At 37.9% G+C, this 16,890-nt stretch overlaps 1 protein-coding gene across 4 annotated transcripts in view; it reads right to left on the reverse strand.

Moving 5' to 3' along the window:
- Positions 1-2,090: 2,090 nt before the first annotated feature.
- The window catches only part of STK39 (serine/threonine kinase 39), a 75,187-nt gene continuing 60,387 nt past the window's right edge, over positions 2,091-16,890 (reverse strand). For all 4 annotated transcript variants that reach the window (XM_059853038.1, XM_059853035.1, XM_059853037.1 and 1 more), the window contains 2 exons: positions 7,601-7,665; positions 2,091-3,575 (listed from right to left, as the gene is read on the reverse strand). In XM_059853038.1, the coding sequence (XP_059709021.1) occupies positions 3,501-3,575; positions 7,601-7,665 (140 nt within the window). In that variant the 3' untranslated portion in view covers positions 2,091-3,500. The remainder of the gene's footprint in view (positions 3,576-7,600; positions 7,666-16,890) is intronic.

Below are 16,890 nucleotides of genomic sequence, written 5' to 3' on the forward strand. Positions count from 1 at the left end.
AATCACCATACACATGATTATATTTTTAGCACCATCTAATTAAGCCCTCTTTTCCTGGCCTTAGAGACAGCTACATGGTAGCTCCCCTGTTCCAGCTTTACCTCGTTAATTAGAGACCTTTTCTTTCAAACAAGACAGGTGCTGTAGCCAGCACCACAACTATTTTGGGGCAAGTAATGTCACATATACAGGAACTTCACCCAGCTGCTTAACGCTTTTCATGAGAACATGAACAAATGAATTGCTGCTAGATTTCTCCCTTATTATTCAACAGAGGATGTGTATATAATAATAAAAAAGCAAATTTGTCATTTACCTCTGCTCATCATAGCTTGCTCACTGCTTTCTACTGCAATGCACTATTTATTTTCAACTTCTTTTTACCTGGTGTATATACTCAAAGTATAAACTACTTACGAACGTCACTTTAACACACGAAAGCTTTAATTACCCTTTCTTTCTACCTTTTCAAAAATGTATTTTGCTCACATTGTATTTACACACAGTATCTTAGCAGTAAAAACAAGAAAAAAGTTTTAAAACCCAACACAGCTGTGACAACAGTGCCACATGAATTTGCTGCCTCACAGAAGCATCACCATGCGTCTGCATCAGACCACAAGTGAGCAACAACTGTTACAACTTCATCTTGGTACAATACTGCCGACTGCCTCAATTAAAGCATTGGATTCTTTATTTAGATACCTCCTGCATCCCCAACAGCACAGCAGACGAGCACTTTTGACAGCTGCTCCTCATATCCCAACACTTTTTCCCAGCTTCTGGGGAGGTGTATAGCGATTGGAACATGATTTTCATCCGATGTATATTCTATATATATTCCACTTCTTTTTCTAGAACAGTGAAAACAAGAAGCTACCCTGAACATTCATTTCATCTGAGTAAGTATTGTAGCAGTAGCGCAGGTGGATTAGTCAATAACGGTGCAATGTTTAGAGAAATGTACTTTAAAATACATAAATATAATCCCATAGCAGCGCTCAGAATTTATCCCCTCCCCATCGCAGTGCTGTAAGTTATCCCCTGGGTCACTGGTAGGTGCACGTTTCAGGTACCTTTTGTATTTACTCACACTCGGGCACAAAGGTGAACAGCCCGCTGCGAACCGCAGCCTGCCCCGCAGGAGGCCGCACAGCCGGGCCGGGCCAGCCCTGCCAGGCACCCCGGCCACGGCCAGCACGGGGCCCGCAGACAGTGCCCAGGCCCTGCTGAGAGGCTCACTCACGGCCTGCTCGCCAGCCCAGCCCAGCCCAGGGCCCATAGACAGTGCCCAGGCCCTGCTGAGAGGCTCACTCACGGCCTGCTCGCCAGCCCAGCCCAGCCCAGGGCCCATAGACAGTGCCCAGGCCCTGCTGAGAGGCTCACTCACGGCCTGCTCGCCAGCCCAGCCCAGCCCAGGGCCCATAGACAGTGCCCAGGCCCTGCTGAGAGGCTCACTCACGGCCTGCTCGCCAGCCCAGCCCCGGGCCCGCAGACAGTGCCCAGGCCCTGCTGAGAGGCTCACTAACGGCCTGCTCGCCAGCCCAGCCCCGGGTCCACAGACAGTGCCCAGGCCCTGCTGAGAGGCTGACTCACGGCCTGCTCGCCAGCCCAGCCCAGGGCCCACAGACAGTGCCCAGGCCCTGCTGAGAGGCTCACTAACGGCCTGCTCGCCAGCCCAGCCCCGGGCCCGCAGACAGTGCCCAGGCCCTGCTGAGAGGCTGACTCGCCACGCTGTTCGCCAGGAGCCAGCCCATCCTCGGGGCTCTGAGGGCATCAGCAGCCCCGAGAGACCTGACCGGCCCCAAGGCGCCTCACCTGGGCTGCCGACCCCAGCCCGGGCCCTCCCGCTCTCCGGCCAGACAAACCAGCAGGACAGGGCCTCCCCCAGGAAAAGCACTGATTCGCTGAAGTAACCCCTTGGGAGCCTTTAAAATGACTTCGGCAAAGCCCTGGAGAGCAAGCGGCCAAAGCAACCCTCTCCTCCACCTCCTCCTCCCCAGCTGCTGCTCCCAAACTAAGTAAAGGCGGCAGCCTTTTGTAATAACAACTCTGTAATCCACTCAGAGAATGGAAACTCAAAATACAAATCAGTTTGTGCAATACATCTTTATTTTAATTTTATTTTTTTTAATCTTTGCAGTCATCTTGGAGTAATCATCATGTAAACAGTAGGATGGGATGGGATTACATTGAGTCATATGCAAATAGTTCTACACCTCAACGATTATGACAAGGCATTATAAATAACTTCTCTTAACAATATATATTTGCCATTTTCAGTACATTAAAGAGCTGCCACTTATCTAGGATTAACTAGGAAGTAGTTTAAAGTGTAACCTCTGAGAAACAGGTCTCCAAATGTGGAAGTCTTTCTAAGGTTCCCTAGCTCCACAACATCTATGTCACAGGTTAAGCAGAGGACTGCTTGGGTTGAAGTGTTTTCTTTGTAACAGAATTTTACTTGATCATTGCACAAAGCCCTATTATTTTCACTCCACCTTGGTATTTAGCAGAACTTCAAATAAAGCTTCAGCTCCACTCTTCAAGTTTTTATTCACTTGTATCAAACTGGTTTCTATCATTAAGGGTAAGTCAGATCAGAGATGGACACAGTAAGCGTTCTACCTTAACAACAGCTCACAGTAGCTCTAGCTCATAGACTCCCCAATAAAGCATAGTCAAAACACCTTTGCTACTGTATATCCCCTCCTCGCTCAGATAACTATATATACTTATATTTATTGTACCATATGTATGGTACTTCTAGAAAATTGAGATTATTTATATAAGCAGCCTCAGGCACATTCTTAAAACATTAATATCTGCAAGGCACCTCCCACTCCCTTGAGGATCAGTTTGTGGATTGGTTTTTGACACACAACCAACAAAAGCTTGCTAATGCCAGATCAAATGACTTCAAAAAACCCCTAGAAGTTACCAAATACTTCAAAGACATACCTGAAACTTTTTTAAATAGTGGGAGATTAACTGCAAATAGCACATAATCAAGTCAAATAATTTTCTTATTACTAGTGTGTGTAATGCATAAATATATGAAAAATAAAATTCACAGTCATTTTTTAAACTAGAATTCAAGTTTGGCTAATATTTCTAAACTTTTATATGTATGTTAATTTCTAAATGTAACAGAATAGAGGCAGTATTATCAACCACAAGTACAGGTAAAATAGTATCATTCAAAGTCTATGAAAGAAGTAAGCTTGATAGAAAGTTCCTTTTGTAACCAATAAATACAGCCACCTGAGAGCATTTCCATAGGCTTTTCACTTTGGGGGAATCCAAAACAACTGCTAAGGGACATTTGGGAGCATTTTGAACGTTAACAGCAGCGGTGTAGCTGTGGGCTTTGCTTGTTCTGACTTTGTGAATTGCTAGATAATGAAGCAGAACTCAGTGTGTGGTGCATTAATTTTCCTTTGCATCTAAGCTGGCTTTTCCGCAATCTCACAATTCGGCTTGGGGTCAAGGGACAGACATCAGCTGACACTTAACTGAGCAAAACCAATCAGTTTCACTTCATCAGGAATCTCAGTGCCATCACAGCCAGAGGCCTGCAAGTACAAACAGAAATGTTTAGTATATCATGCTACAAAGGAGTATTTGACAGCCAGGATATAAAGTTTCCCCATATTGCCCAGTCAGCAAACAGCCTGATTGAAGGAAAGCTTTTAGACTGCTTCGTGCGGCCTCAGTCAGCACACAACCAATTGCATCCTTAATTTTAGCAAACTCTTGTAGTCAATATTAAAAATTATGGAAGAAAATACTGGAAAATGGACACTGAAATACCCAAAATCTTTAAACCAAACTTTCCAGACTGGAGCCAGATTTGCTTTTTCATGGGAGTAAAGAGTTTTCACTCATGAAGAGCATCTACATATACATGTATAGAACCCACTTTTTACCACTGTGCTGTACACAGCAAATGTCTCATGAGTCCAGCTAGCAAGTTAGTTCACTAACCAGCTGAATTTTAACAAGAAATTGAGGCAGTCTTCAGTAAAAGAGTAAATACTAATATTTGCAAAAAGACATCTCCATCCTGACAGAACAATCTAGTACTCAAAACTGTGCAGTTTAGATTCTTCACTAAAGCTTGTCACAAAACAAATTGGCACAAGTGATCAGTTCATTTTTCATATATATCAGTAAGAATATAAAACCACTTTGCTCAGAACTAAACAATTACTTAAGGTCTGTTTTAGAAAAAATATGTTGGAGGCAGAGGATTTCTGTTTTTATTTTTAAACACAAAAGTTGCTTCTGTAGGACAAAAGTGACATTTTAAATAAAGGGTTTTATACATTTTTGTCTGTATTGTAGATAAGTCAAAATATTAATAGAATTGCATGAAAAGTGTGCAATGCTAACTTATTTATGACAGAAGCCTTCAGATTCTTTTACATATCACAAAATATGTCCAACAGAACAATTGGGCCACCCTATAGAAAAGCTTTAGATCCTGTTTTGCATTAGTAGCAGTTGAACCCTTTAATAGAACTGGTTTGCAAACATGTGCTGTAGGGTTAAAAGCTCTCAGATTGTGCATAGAAGGTGCACTGACACAATCCATTCAATTTTCATGACCAGAAATAAAACTGTGTTGACACTTGTAGAAGTATTACATCAGGCTACTCCTTCAAATTTACTTTGAGCAGACACAGAGAACTGAAGTTCTCTCTTCAGATAGTATTTCACATCTCTTATTCCACAGAAGCAAGTTAAAGGGCTGAGACCATCACTCCTGGTTACTATTGAGATACCTGAATGGTGCTTGGATTGGGAATTTACCAAATAAATGGAGTTTGAATTTTGCACTTAAAATTTAATGCTAATAAGTGCTGCTACTACAAACGTTGTTGTACTCTCTAGCTAGTTATCAATCCCCTCAAAGTCATGCTAAGTAACATATCTAGATGCATATAGATATTTAAATGCCTTCCTTATCAATAAATATCTTATGTCTATTTAATGCACCTGGAATCTATTAACTTAAAATTTTGCTTAGCATAAATACAAATACTATACACAAAATGCAAATTAAAAGTGCTACGTAGAGACTGAACACACTCTTTCATTATTGGGCTTCTTTCCACCCTTTTTCATAACCAAAGTCCTTACACAAAATGCAAATTATGCTGTGCAATGATTTTGTGTTTCCTTGAGTGTTTCCAAGATTATTTGTATATTAAAGCAGCCTCCTTCCCAAAGTGTGGACAGCTGGATCCTACAGGGAAGTTTTCATTCTGTGCTAGCCAAGACAACTAGGGGATATTTAATGCTATATATGTTCTGCAGAATTACATCTTTGCAAGAGCAAAAATACAGTGTTTATAAAATATGCAAGAGAGGGAATCCAACCCCTGCCATCCAGACACCTCACCTTAAAAAATTTCTTTATTATTTTGGTAATAATTAAAGACAAAAATCGTTAAGACATAAACTGTTCCTTTTTCACCTCAAAGATGGACAGCTTGCTGTTTGAATAGAAATATTATTTACCAGCAACAGCAACCTGTAAGCAGTGAGATACTAACCAGACTGCTTGTCCAGAAATACTAGCAACTAATCCTAGACTAAGAAGTATTTTTCCATTGAATTTTCTGAATGGATATAGGATTAGCTACATTTAAATCTTTAATCCCCATTAAATATTTACCAACAAAATTTGTTTTAATCAAGTTGCATACAAGTGCTCAAATTCAGTGAGATCTTGCTATGAGGTAACAAAGACTCAGTAATGCATACAAAGATATGAGAGAGTTCTCACAGGCAACAATTCACTTAGCAACTTCACTATACAATACAGAAATAAGCAGAAGCACATATTGAACATATATTGAATTAATCCAAGGAGAAAAATAAATTAGGATACTTCTTTTTATGGTCTTTCCCCGTGAAAATAGGAACCAGGGCAGGAAACTTAGGTCAAAAGTATGAGGAAGAAACTAAGGTTAAAAATTAACCTCCAGAATTCCTACCCATCCAGTGGAACTTACCTACAGCAGGGACAAAGACATTGATTTTGGATTGTCTACTAATACTGAGTATGGTAAGAAGCAGGATGATATCAGCATTCACTCACTGGAATCTGAAATTCTATGTGATATTGCCTAAACCTCAGCAATAAATCCAACTGAATCACCAAAAAATAGAAAAAAATATCCCAACCTAAATTTTCAAGTGGATTTTTTTTCAACATACATAACATGGATACTCTGGGGTATTACATTTTGGAATCACAAGCCTCCATTTTAAGTGTGGGAATGAAAAACCCAGGCTTCTCAGAGCCTCTGGAGTAACTGTTACCTAAATGCTCTTGGTGAGATGCCATTTACTACACAATAAAGCCAAGTCAGATGTTTAGACAGCAAGAGCACAGATCAGCTGCAAAAAGAAAAGTAGTAGCTTTTCAGCTATATTTATAGCAAAGGCCAGAAAAAGAAATGAAATTGAGTTACATGTCTTTATTCCCCTACCCCAACCCCTTCTCACAAGGAATGTATGTGGAAGTTCAGGGGATTTCACTGGACTGTAGAGGAAAAATGAGTTCAAATGAGCCAGCTAAAGCTTCTCAGATCTGTATAAAGAATGACATGGGAAGAAGAGTCTTGAATTAATACATCATCATCAGTTAGGTCTAAAAATGGCTCTCTACAGCAGCTGCTTTTATAAACAAAGCTGTGATTCTGGAGATCTGCTTATCTAACAGACATTCAGTCTAGTCTCCCGTGTGACTGAGTCACTCTCAGCAAAAGGTGCTGAAAGCTAATTGGTATTTACATAACTAAAAATGCAGTAGCTTTTGGTATACACATTTTTCAACCTAATTTCAACAATAAATAAAAACAAACACAGCACATCAATTCTGGCTCAAGTTTTTGCAATTTAAAATTATTAATATTCAATTAAATCTATCATGCTACAATCAGTATTGACTAAAATTAAGATCCATCCAATGCAGCAGAGAAAGGAGTCCCAAGCCCCAACCCAGGGTCTGATGACATACATACAGAAGATAGAAAGAGGTAGAGAAGCAGAAACAACAATAAAATACAGTGGGAGAAAGACCAACATGCAGGTGTGGATGGTCAACTGAAAGAAGGTCAAAAAGAAGAACTAAGGAGAAGTAAGCAGTGGAGAAGGTGACCTGCATGCAAGAAAAATGGAGCAGGAGTTTGAAAAAATGGGATTGGAATAATATGTCCATCAGCAGAGGACACTTCAGCCAGGATAGAGCTAAAGGGGTAAGGGTGAAGGAGTGTAAACCCAGCTATTACAGTTTTATCTGTTTTAATTGTTTCTGCAATTCTTCCCAGGGGTTTTCTTACTGCAGCTTCTCACCTAAACCTCAGGCTACCTCAGAACTCATGTGACTGAACCTCCTTCCCCATGCAGTTATGGCACTGTCCTGTCAAAACAGGGTTTAAGCTTTTTCTCTAATACATGGAAATTTCAGTCACTTTATCTGTCAACACATTTATTCAACAAAGTATCTGTAACAGAGATAGAACCCAGATTTTTATGTGAATATTGTGATAATTTGTTTGTTTCTTCCATTCATGCTTTTACTTACCAACTTAAAAGTCAATGTTTTCAAGGCCTTTGGATCATCTACTATCTTCTGTAAGTTAGCAGCAACTGTAAAAATAAGACAAAAAATATGATTTACAGAAAATTGCATTCAACTTGACATCAAGGCTTTTGTTGAATTTTCTCCTTAATTCTACACATATACATGTCTGTAAATTACCACTTGAATCATTTAATCCCTCTCTAGCTGTTGTTTCAGAGGGCAGTGGGCTGCCATAAATCCTATTTCCTTTCTTTCAGGGTCACTGATACTTTGTGACAATGTGAACTGAACTGATTCAGTTGCATGTTTCTGCATGATTCATATTGCATGTCTTTAGGAAGGGCAGCCTTTCATTTGATGTCGCCCTGCTGTGGAACAGCTAAGGCAAATCAGCATGCTGCTGGGCTATTCCCCCAGGAGCAAACCTTCCAGCTGCCCTTAGGCAGTTCCTGGCAAAGGTATTATTAGTGCTTTTGCACACAGCAGCCCATGATCAGCAAGTGTTTTAATGAACTAGCATACAGTTGGCTAAGGGGCATCAGGGATGTATCAATGTATCCTAACCCCACTCCTGATTGATTCTTTACCAGGGAGGAGATTAAAAATGTCTAAAAATCTAGGACTATTACTAAACCTACACAGTTTGGACCACTAAGTATGCAAATTTCCCTCAAAGACACCAAAAAAATTCATGCCAGGTATACACTCGTGACATTAAAGAATGCTTTCACTTACAAGCGGTTGCTGTTACTGTTCAGCCCTATACAGAATTGCCACTTCAGCCAAGTAAAAAAACCCAATTATTTTTAAGTTGAACTATTAGGCTTTAAAGATGAAAATCTCCTCCAGCTACTGGATTTAGGCTCTTCTCATTCAGGAAAATTATTTACTAGGCCAAGACTCAGACTCACTAACCCTTCTAGTACAGTTCACGTGCAAAGTTCTAATTTGGCTTAAATATGACAAATGAGACTCAAAGTTTCTAAATGCTCAGTTTCCAAATGAACCCGATCACATCTGCAAACCATAGTGAGGGAAAATACCCATCCCATTCTCACCACATTTCCTCACCTCACAGTCCCAAAAATTCTTGTGTTGCAAGTTGGTGAACAAAATCAATTTAATACAGGAACACTCTCCCTAAAGTGAAAAGGAGTTTCATACTAGGACTTTCTAGAGGGGCAGGAATTGTTTTCTCCACTGGAAAAGTGAAGAGCATTGTAAAATACATGTCTCTTTACACCTTATCTCTAAGTATACTGCAGTTCCTATTGACAAAGCCATTTTTCTTTGAAATAATCTGAAGTCATGGCTTGAATGCTGTACTTGTGAAATTCATAGATTAGCACCTGCAAGCAGAACTAATTGATAATTAAACTCCTGTTGGGAATTCACTGTTTCTACAAGACCTGGATATTCTATACTCTTTTATTTTGCAAAGTGTTTTCTCAATATGTTATGGCCATGCACCTATAAAAGTCAGAAGAAGAAACATGAACAAGAAAAAATTTAGTGGTGATGGAAAAATCTTTGCCAGCAGTAACCTCAGGTAAATAGAGTATACTTCAAATCATGCCTTGGAGCAAAAGCTCTCTTTAGACATTAGCAGCAGTTAGGTCAAGAGGCTTTTTGTTGTTTACAACAATAAATGAGATCCTGTTCACTTTCTTCAGAAAGCTTCTGAAGGACATGTAATCAACCTACACACCACAAATCATTGCAGGTTCTGCTCAGTGACAAATGGTTGTGCCACTCTGACAAAATAAGTGTCTGCACTTGCAGAACATGCAATAGGAGAAAAGGTCAAACCCAGCATATAAATATACAGAACACAGGGTGTTAATTGCAGATGGAATAAATTTTAAAAAACCATATAACTAGAGGCTTTTGCATGTATATAATACAAATTACTTACTCTTTGCTATATTACAATTTTGGCCAACAACATAAATTAGTTTTTACCTCAGTGATTGATATGAGGTAACAGAACAAAAAAAGGCCACCTTCAAGATCTTACAAATACAAGACAATAACCAAACTTTGGGCAGTCTCAAATAGCTGGTTTTCTCCTGTGATGTGACAAAACGCTCTCTCTCTGGTTACTTAAAATTCTTAACACGGCATGAAACTTAACCCTAATGGCTTCTGAAGAGGGAAAACTTCTGGAAAAGTTAAAATTAATGAGACAGTAAATAAAGCTATATGAAGTACAGTTAAACTATTTCCAGTACAATGCCCACCCAGCCAACTAAGCCAGAGCCATCTGGCATAAACACAGACACAAGCAGAATCTAAAGCTTAAGATTATATTTCTGGGGTGCTCTCAAAAGAATAATGATTCATCTGCTTTTCCATTTTGCAAAGAATGGATGGGTAACCTCGGAAATAGCTCATGAACTCATGCTTAGGTTCAACAGTTTGCAAAGCTAGTGCATATTGTAATCCAGAAATTCAGATATGAGGAAAGGGAAGTATTATTCAGGCACAAAATTACTGTCACCAAAAAAAGAGAAAAATTATAACCTTGGAGAAAATGAAAAATATTTTTAATAAGTTAGAAGTGAAATATTTTTTATGTAGTCTAAAACTCAGTCTATAAAAAATAGCTACCTTCAACTGCTCCCTACTTCATCAACAGTACGGCTCTTAGAGAAGACAAGCTCAAACCTCCACAGATTTATTGGCTTTCCTGCTGATTGTTTCAAATATTACCTCTTCCCCAACAGTAGGCAGTTATTTTACCATTTTCATCTGATACATGGAGCTCACCATAATTAACTGCCTTGGGAGTCTGCTGGTTTGAGGATTAATGTTGTGTGCTCCTGTATAGGTCTTAGGACACAGGGTAACTGAGTAGCAGGGAATACTTTTAAGTGGAATCATCGCTCCTAAAAATTCAGCTCCTGCTAGGGTTTTCCTCCAAAGGGCTGAATTTATTATGCACGCTCTTGAGGCCATTTCACATATTGCAAAATGTTCATTGCAATCTATGCACTCATTTATATTTCATACTACACAGTGGTTTTCATGCATTTGCAAGTTCAGAACGAAGTCAAAACTAAGTTTTAAAACCTATATAGTGCTGTATTATAGTATATTATGCAAACAGTGAAAACAATCAGTGTTTAGAGCTTTTGGTAACAATTCCTCCAAGATCTCTATCTTGTTAGTATCTAACAGCTCACCAACTGTCTGCCTTGAAAGATTAAAGGGCCCTTCAAAGAGAGATCAAAAAGGTCACTTAAGTGTAATATGATTCCATTAGTTCAACCATTCAGGAGGCTGTGAAAACATCCCTTCAGTTAATGTTGCTCAGTAGCAAACAAAATGTTAAAGCATTTGAAGATCTGTGGCAGCTAACCAGCAAGTGTTTATTGCTAAAGGACTGCAAGGACCTAGACATGATTCTTGTAAGTCAGAAAAAAAAGAAAACAGAAAGATCAACAGCAAACCTGGCTTCTCTTCTGAGAAAGCTATTGGACACCAATATGGCAGAAGCATTAAAAACATTTAGAAATGTATTATTTATGAAGAGTGTGTCATTAGTAATTTATCAAAGGGAGATTAAGGCTTACAAATTTGTCTGAATTCTCAAAGTGTGTTGCTGAATCAGTAGATATAGATAAAAGACAGTGGAAATTATCTCCATTTCAACTTTTGATACTATGATAATTTCTTACAGCTCGATTTGCAGCCTCACCACCAGAAAACACAGATTAAAGAGGGCAGGTACAGGACAACAGAAGGCCAAAGCACTTCTGCTTTGAAAGGAACACCGAGACTGGAAATGGTTTCTTCCAGCATCCCAGTGAACAGGGACCCTAGTGAACAATTTCTACCTGCACTTCTCACAATTTAAAACAATTATTAAAACCACTTGAGCTCTGTGGTTCATATGAGTTCTGAGCCCCAATACTGTATTAATTTCTTATTCCATACAGACAGCCTAGGCTGTTTAGGCTGGTTCATGTCATTTTAGACATTAAGGATATTAAACAGCATTTGGCACCAGGCTATCTTGTTCCAAAAGGAAAAAATGAGACTTGGTTGGGACCAAAGCTTTAAGAACTAACCAGTTACCCCGGTTATACAAATGAATGGCAGAGACATCAGGGGGGTATATTCCTGATTGGCTTCTACCCACAAATAAAGATTTTAAATATTTACCCTAGCTCAAACTGAAAAAAAAAAAAAAAATCTCAACACATTTACAAAATAATAGCAGACCTCAAATGTCTTCACATGAAGTGAACTAAGATCGATTAACATGGAGTATTGATATCCAGGGGTCACAGGCCTAAACTGGAAAACTGAGGATTGGTAAAGTAATATACAAGTTGTAGTTTTTCTTTATTTGACTGATGGAAAAATTCGCACCCAACAGAAGCAGTATATTTTATGAAACAGGAGTACTGTATCCAAATAGAAAGTGGCTTAAGTTAGTGCTAGAAATCTACCTATATCAATTCCAATAACACATTATTAAGCTCCTGAATTCTCAATTACTTAATATGGCTATCTGATTCCAATGAAACATTTTATATTCTACAGTCTGTGAGAAGAGGAAAAAAAAAACCAGAAAAAGACCATAACTGTGACAATCGGTTTTATTGATAAATTAAAATATTAATTGTGCAACTGGAAAATTGTACCTTTTCTCAGAAACTTGTAAAAAAAAATAGGGGTTGATATTTCAAATTGATTTTCCTTCCCCCAGAGGATGTGAAAAATGCTTAGGGTAACCACTGCTTGTTTAAAACAAACTAAAAGGATAAGTAAACAAAGTAAAAGGATGTTCTACTTTCCTTTCTAAAAGGATAAATGGAATATATTAGGGTAATTAAATAGTTATGTATTTCAGACCTTGATTCTTCATGTGCCTAATGGAGTAGATTATTTAGGAAGATGAGGGATGAGTATATACATATTTCATCACTTCCCCTTCATTTTGAGGATCCTGAGCATTCTAGACCTCAGTCTAGTCTCAAATGAACATTTATAATAAAAATTTAGACCTGCTGCCCAGCACTGCTAGTAGGGCTATTTAACAAGCCTGAGATATTACAGTAAATTGTTCTCTTAAATTCTCTATAAAAAAGAATGAGAGTACTAGGTTGAAAAAAAATCATTTCACTGTGACTGAACATAGAAAGCAAGTGCTAGTTTTCAGACAGGTTTTGGCAACAGTTTGATAATCATCAAGGTAGTGAAGACAGCTCTAACAAGTATCTTCATTACACTGGATTAGATCTGAAATAAAGGTCTATATAGAAATAAGGCAGGTCATATTCTGCTATGCATATTATTACTTTGCAATCTCCTTTTCCTATCAGGTCTGCACAAGTCCTGTCCCAAGTTCAGCTATGAATTATAGATAATGTTCTGACAAAACTATTAAGAAGATGAAACAGCAGCCAGGGTACTTCAATACCTTGTATCTGAAACTTGAAACAAGAAGAATATATTTAGAAAAGACTCCCTGATGTGCTGGAGTTAGGTTCTGAAATGGAATACATCTAGTTTGAAGAACCTCAATAAATCCTTATTTTGACATACTAGCCCCTGGCAGAGAAGTGAATGCCGAGGAAATAAAGAACAACAAGGAAATTACTATTGAAAACAGGAACATTACATCTATTGCTGCTTTTGCAATTTCTGATTCAAATTCACAATTGTTTTTGTTTTGTTTTCTTCTTAACTAGAAAGGATAGACATTGAAACTTTGATCCAGATCTATGAGGGGCAGAGAGTTTATCACTTACCGTATCAGGCAAAACTCAAACTAATCCCACTAATAACCACATGGATTTATTCCTCATTTGCACACTTAAGTAGGAACTGGTGGACTGCACTTTGAAAAAAGGAACTTCCTTTGAAGACAGTTGCCAACTCTACCTTTTTTTAATCTTTAAAATGACTAAAAATTATTAGTTACTTTATCATGGCCTTAAGACAGGCACATTCAATACGACACATGAACACACATATGTATGTGTCAAGAATAATTTGTACGCTTGGAGAATTTCTTATATCACATCTTTATAGTTCTGCCATAAACCACAGCAATAGTGATTATTCACCTAACACAAGGTTTTCTGCACCTTGAACCTTTATGTTTTCACCACACTGAAAATTCATCACAGTGGGAACTTCCATGAAACCTGCCAGCTTCACACAATACACTTCCTCCAGTGCACCTTTTACCTCCAACATAGAAAGTCTGAAATAACTTAGGTGCAATTAGACACAAAAATTCATTAGCTGCAGGTGCACCTCAAGCTTCCAGAGCTCCCAGCAGAATCATCATTATGAGTCACCCTTCAGTGCATTAGCTCTAAATGAGCCAGATGTGTTGAAATATTTAAGTCCTTGTTAAAGCCCCCAGGGATTTTAGAGATATTCTTCCACTTGTAATATATTTGCATATCTTGCTAAAGAGATACTGAGTTATGTACACATGTTGAAGGCACATAGGTTTCTACAAAATGCCTGAAAATACAGTCAGGTTTTCATTAAATCTGTATGTTTTCTTTCTGGATAATATATTAAAAGTAAACACAAAGTATTTAGTCTATCTAATTTAGTTGATATTAATTGGTAAGAATCTATAAAGTCATTTTCTCATTAGAAAGTTTATGGGTACACTGAGCTTTGGAATAAATAAAACTGTGATACATTTAACTAAAAATTCAGTTATTTCACTCAGTTTGAATCACGACTAAAAGAAACAAAGCTTCTAAAATATTTCCTAAATATTACAAAAATCAGTGCACCTCAAAATATCACTGGTTTTCAGCTGGTTCTTCTAAACACATTAGGCCTTTCAGCAGAAAGTTTTATTTTTAACTGCCTAAAATTTTTTCCTCTGGTTACTAAGTGGATATCCCCAACAAAGACTTTCAGCAGTAGTTTGTGTCACATGTATTTAGAAGTGAAGGTGTATCTTCTATGATGCTCAAAGTACTCAGGGATACTTTTTTGACAAAAACATCTTTTAAAAGGTACATTAATAGAGTAGAGGGCAACTTCACATTTCTTCATGGACATCAAGACTTTTATTTAAGCAGTATTCAGGAAGGGAAGGGGGTGGTGGTTATGTATATACTGCAATTTAGTATTGTAAATACACCTTCAGGTTCTGAAATTTAAGCAAGAACTCCAGAAAATTAACTGTAGTCTAAGGCTTTGTTGTAATTATATGCACATTGTATATACCAGTGGAGTGGGACTGCAATTACATCATTTTCAACAGAATCGACTGTTGATATGATTTGAGTTTTCCTTATGGTATCACAAATATAATGAAGCATTACCTGATGAACATTTACCAGCTAATATACAGGTATTGCATACAGAGATATATTATCTCAAAAGGAATTTTGAAAATATTCCAGATCTGATTCAACATAGATATTTCCGCATAAAAATACCTCATCAGCAAGATACCACTGGTTCCAAGGCTCATTCCCCTCTGCAAACACAAACTCTAGTCTGCTTTTAAACAAATCTCTGTGCTGATTCCCATGATCTAGGGACCTTCTGTGAAACAATGCTAAAAGAAAAGAAAGCAGCCCATCAGAGCCGAAACTGAACATCAAGCTGGGATTTCTCCTTTGCTGCAGAACAGGTAGCTGAACTTCATGTACATCAGAAAGGAAATCTTCCTGGGAAGCCTGTGTTAAGTGGAGCAAATCCAGCAAGATTCAGAAGGTGAAGCTTGATGTTTAGAAGCAAATTCTATAGAACTTAAGGTGTCAGCTTTTAAACTCTATACACTAACAACTTCAGCTCACACATGCCATGGCCATACTTCCACAACAGCATTTGCTGACTCCTAGGTTAAATGTCCTTTCAGAAGATCAGCCATTATGCCAACAAATTATTCAGTTCAACATAAAATCAGGTATTTTCACCTTCCTCTTTTGTCCATGTCTCTACATGTTTTAACATCCATGAAAAGAATCTACAGGAACAATTTTCAAGAGACTATCTCAGAACCTTTTTTTTAGTCAGGTTACAGTGGCTGAATTTCTGCCTGCTTCAGCTGAAAAATGAAGGGTAATTTATCACCTGCTTTCAATCTGGAAACTAATGGAATCAGTTCTGGTGAAGAAGGTTAACCAAGCTCTTCTATACTATTCCCTTCTTCCAATATAGGAAGGTTTTAAACCTTTTGAGTGAACAAGGTGCTAACATAATTTTATACAGAAAATTAATTTTGTAAACAGATTTACAATTTCAGCACCATCTGCTCTCTTATATGACCTCTGGCTTTAAACTGAAACACTTCTTAAGATTGCACTGTTACAGTGAAATATTCTAACAAAGTGCAAATTTAATTTTTTACTCAATTAAAAGCAAAATCACATTTTTCAGAAATCTTCCTTCAGTAAAATATGAAATCTGAAGTAATTTTCTAGGAAGGTAACAATGTCCAAACATATTTGAAAACTTCACAGGTGAAGCAGACACATGATTATAACACTAATTCACTCAAGAATTTGTGCCTGTGGAGCTTCAGGTAAGTTAAACCATAAAAACCCCACCGTATAAATGAAATAAAAATTAATATAAACTAAAAATAAATTACTGAAATTAAATACAAGTTGATTCATTTCATTACACACAAGAAATTTTATTTCCTTAGTTTTTTTAGTACCACAATAAAAGATAAACCATGAAAGTACAGAAGGAACCATCATAATGCTAAAAATCAAAGTCTGATGCAATTCAAAACAGGGACTAAGCAAAGAAGTAAACTTTTATTACTAACTAGAGAGTGTCTCTAACCAAGCCTGATAGGGAAAATCTTGGTGAAATATTTGTGCTTCTTCAAGGACCAAAATGCTATCACTGTGGGATGGGAATTGATCACGAGGGACATCTATTTTCATTTGCCTTTCCCCCATCATGCCCCTTGCAAGATGATAACAAATCCCATTCATGCTGCCATTTTCACAGAAGTACTGGCACTTTGCATTGAAAGAGAATATTGTAGAAGAGGGAAGATGAAGAAGGGAAAAGATTTCTCACTGGGTCTCAGCAGGACTTGCACTGCAGCATCACCAGCCGTGACTCAGAGTGCCACCTGACTGCCCAGGCAGTCAAATAACAATTCTTCAATTAGCCAGAAAAAAATATCTTTTTTTCTACATGAAAATTCTGCCAGAAATATTATCAGGAGTGTGGTAATGACATTTTCCATAGTTGATGTTTAAATGACAACAAACTAAGGCCAAGCAGTTCCTCTTCCAGAACCCTTAAAATAACCATGCAGTAGAAGTGACTTT

The sequence above is a fragment of the Haemorhous mexicanus genome, chromosome 8, assembly GCF_027477595.1.
Source record: "Haemorhous mexicanus isolate bHaeMex1 chromosome 8, bHaeMex1.pri, whole genome shotgun sequence".
Taxonomy (NCBI): Eukaryota; Metazoa; Chordata; class Aves; order Passeriformes; family Fringillidae; genus Haemorhous; species Haemorhous mexicanus.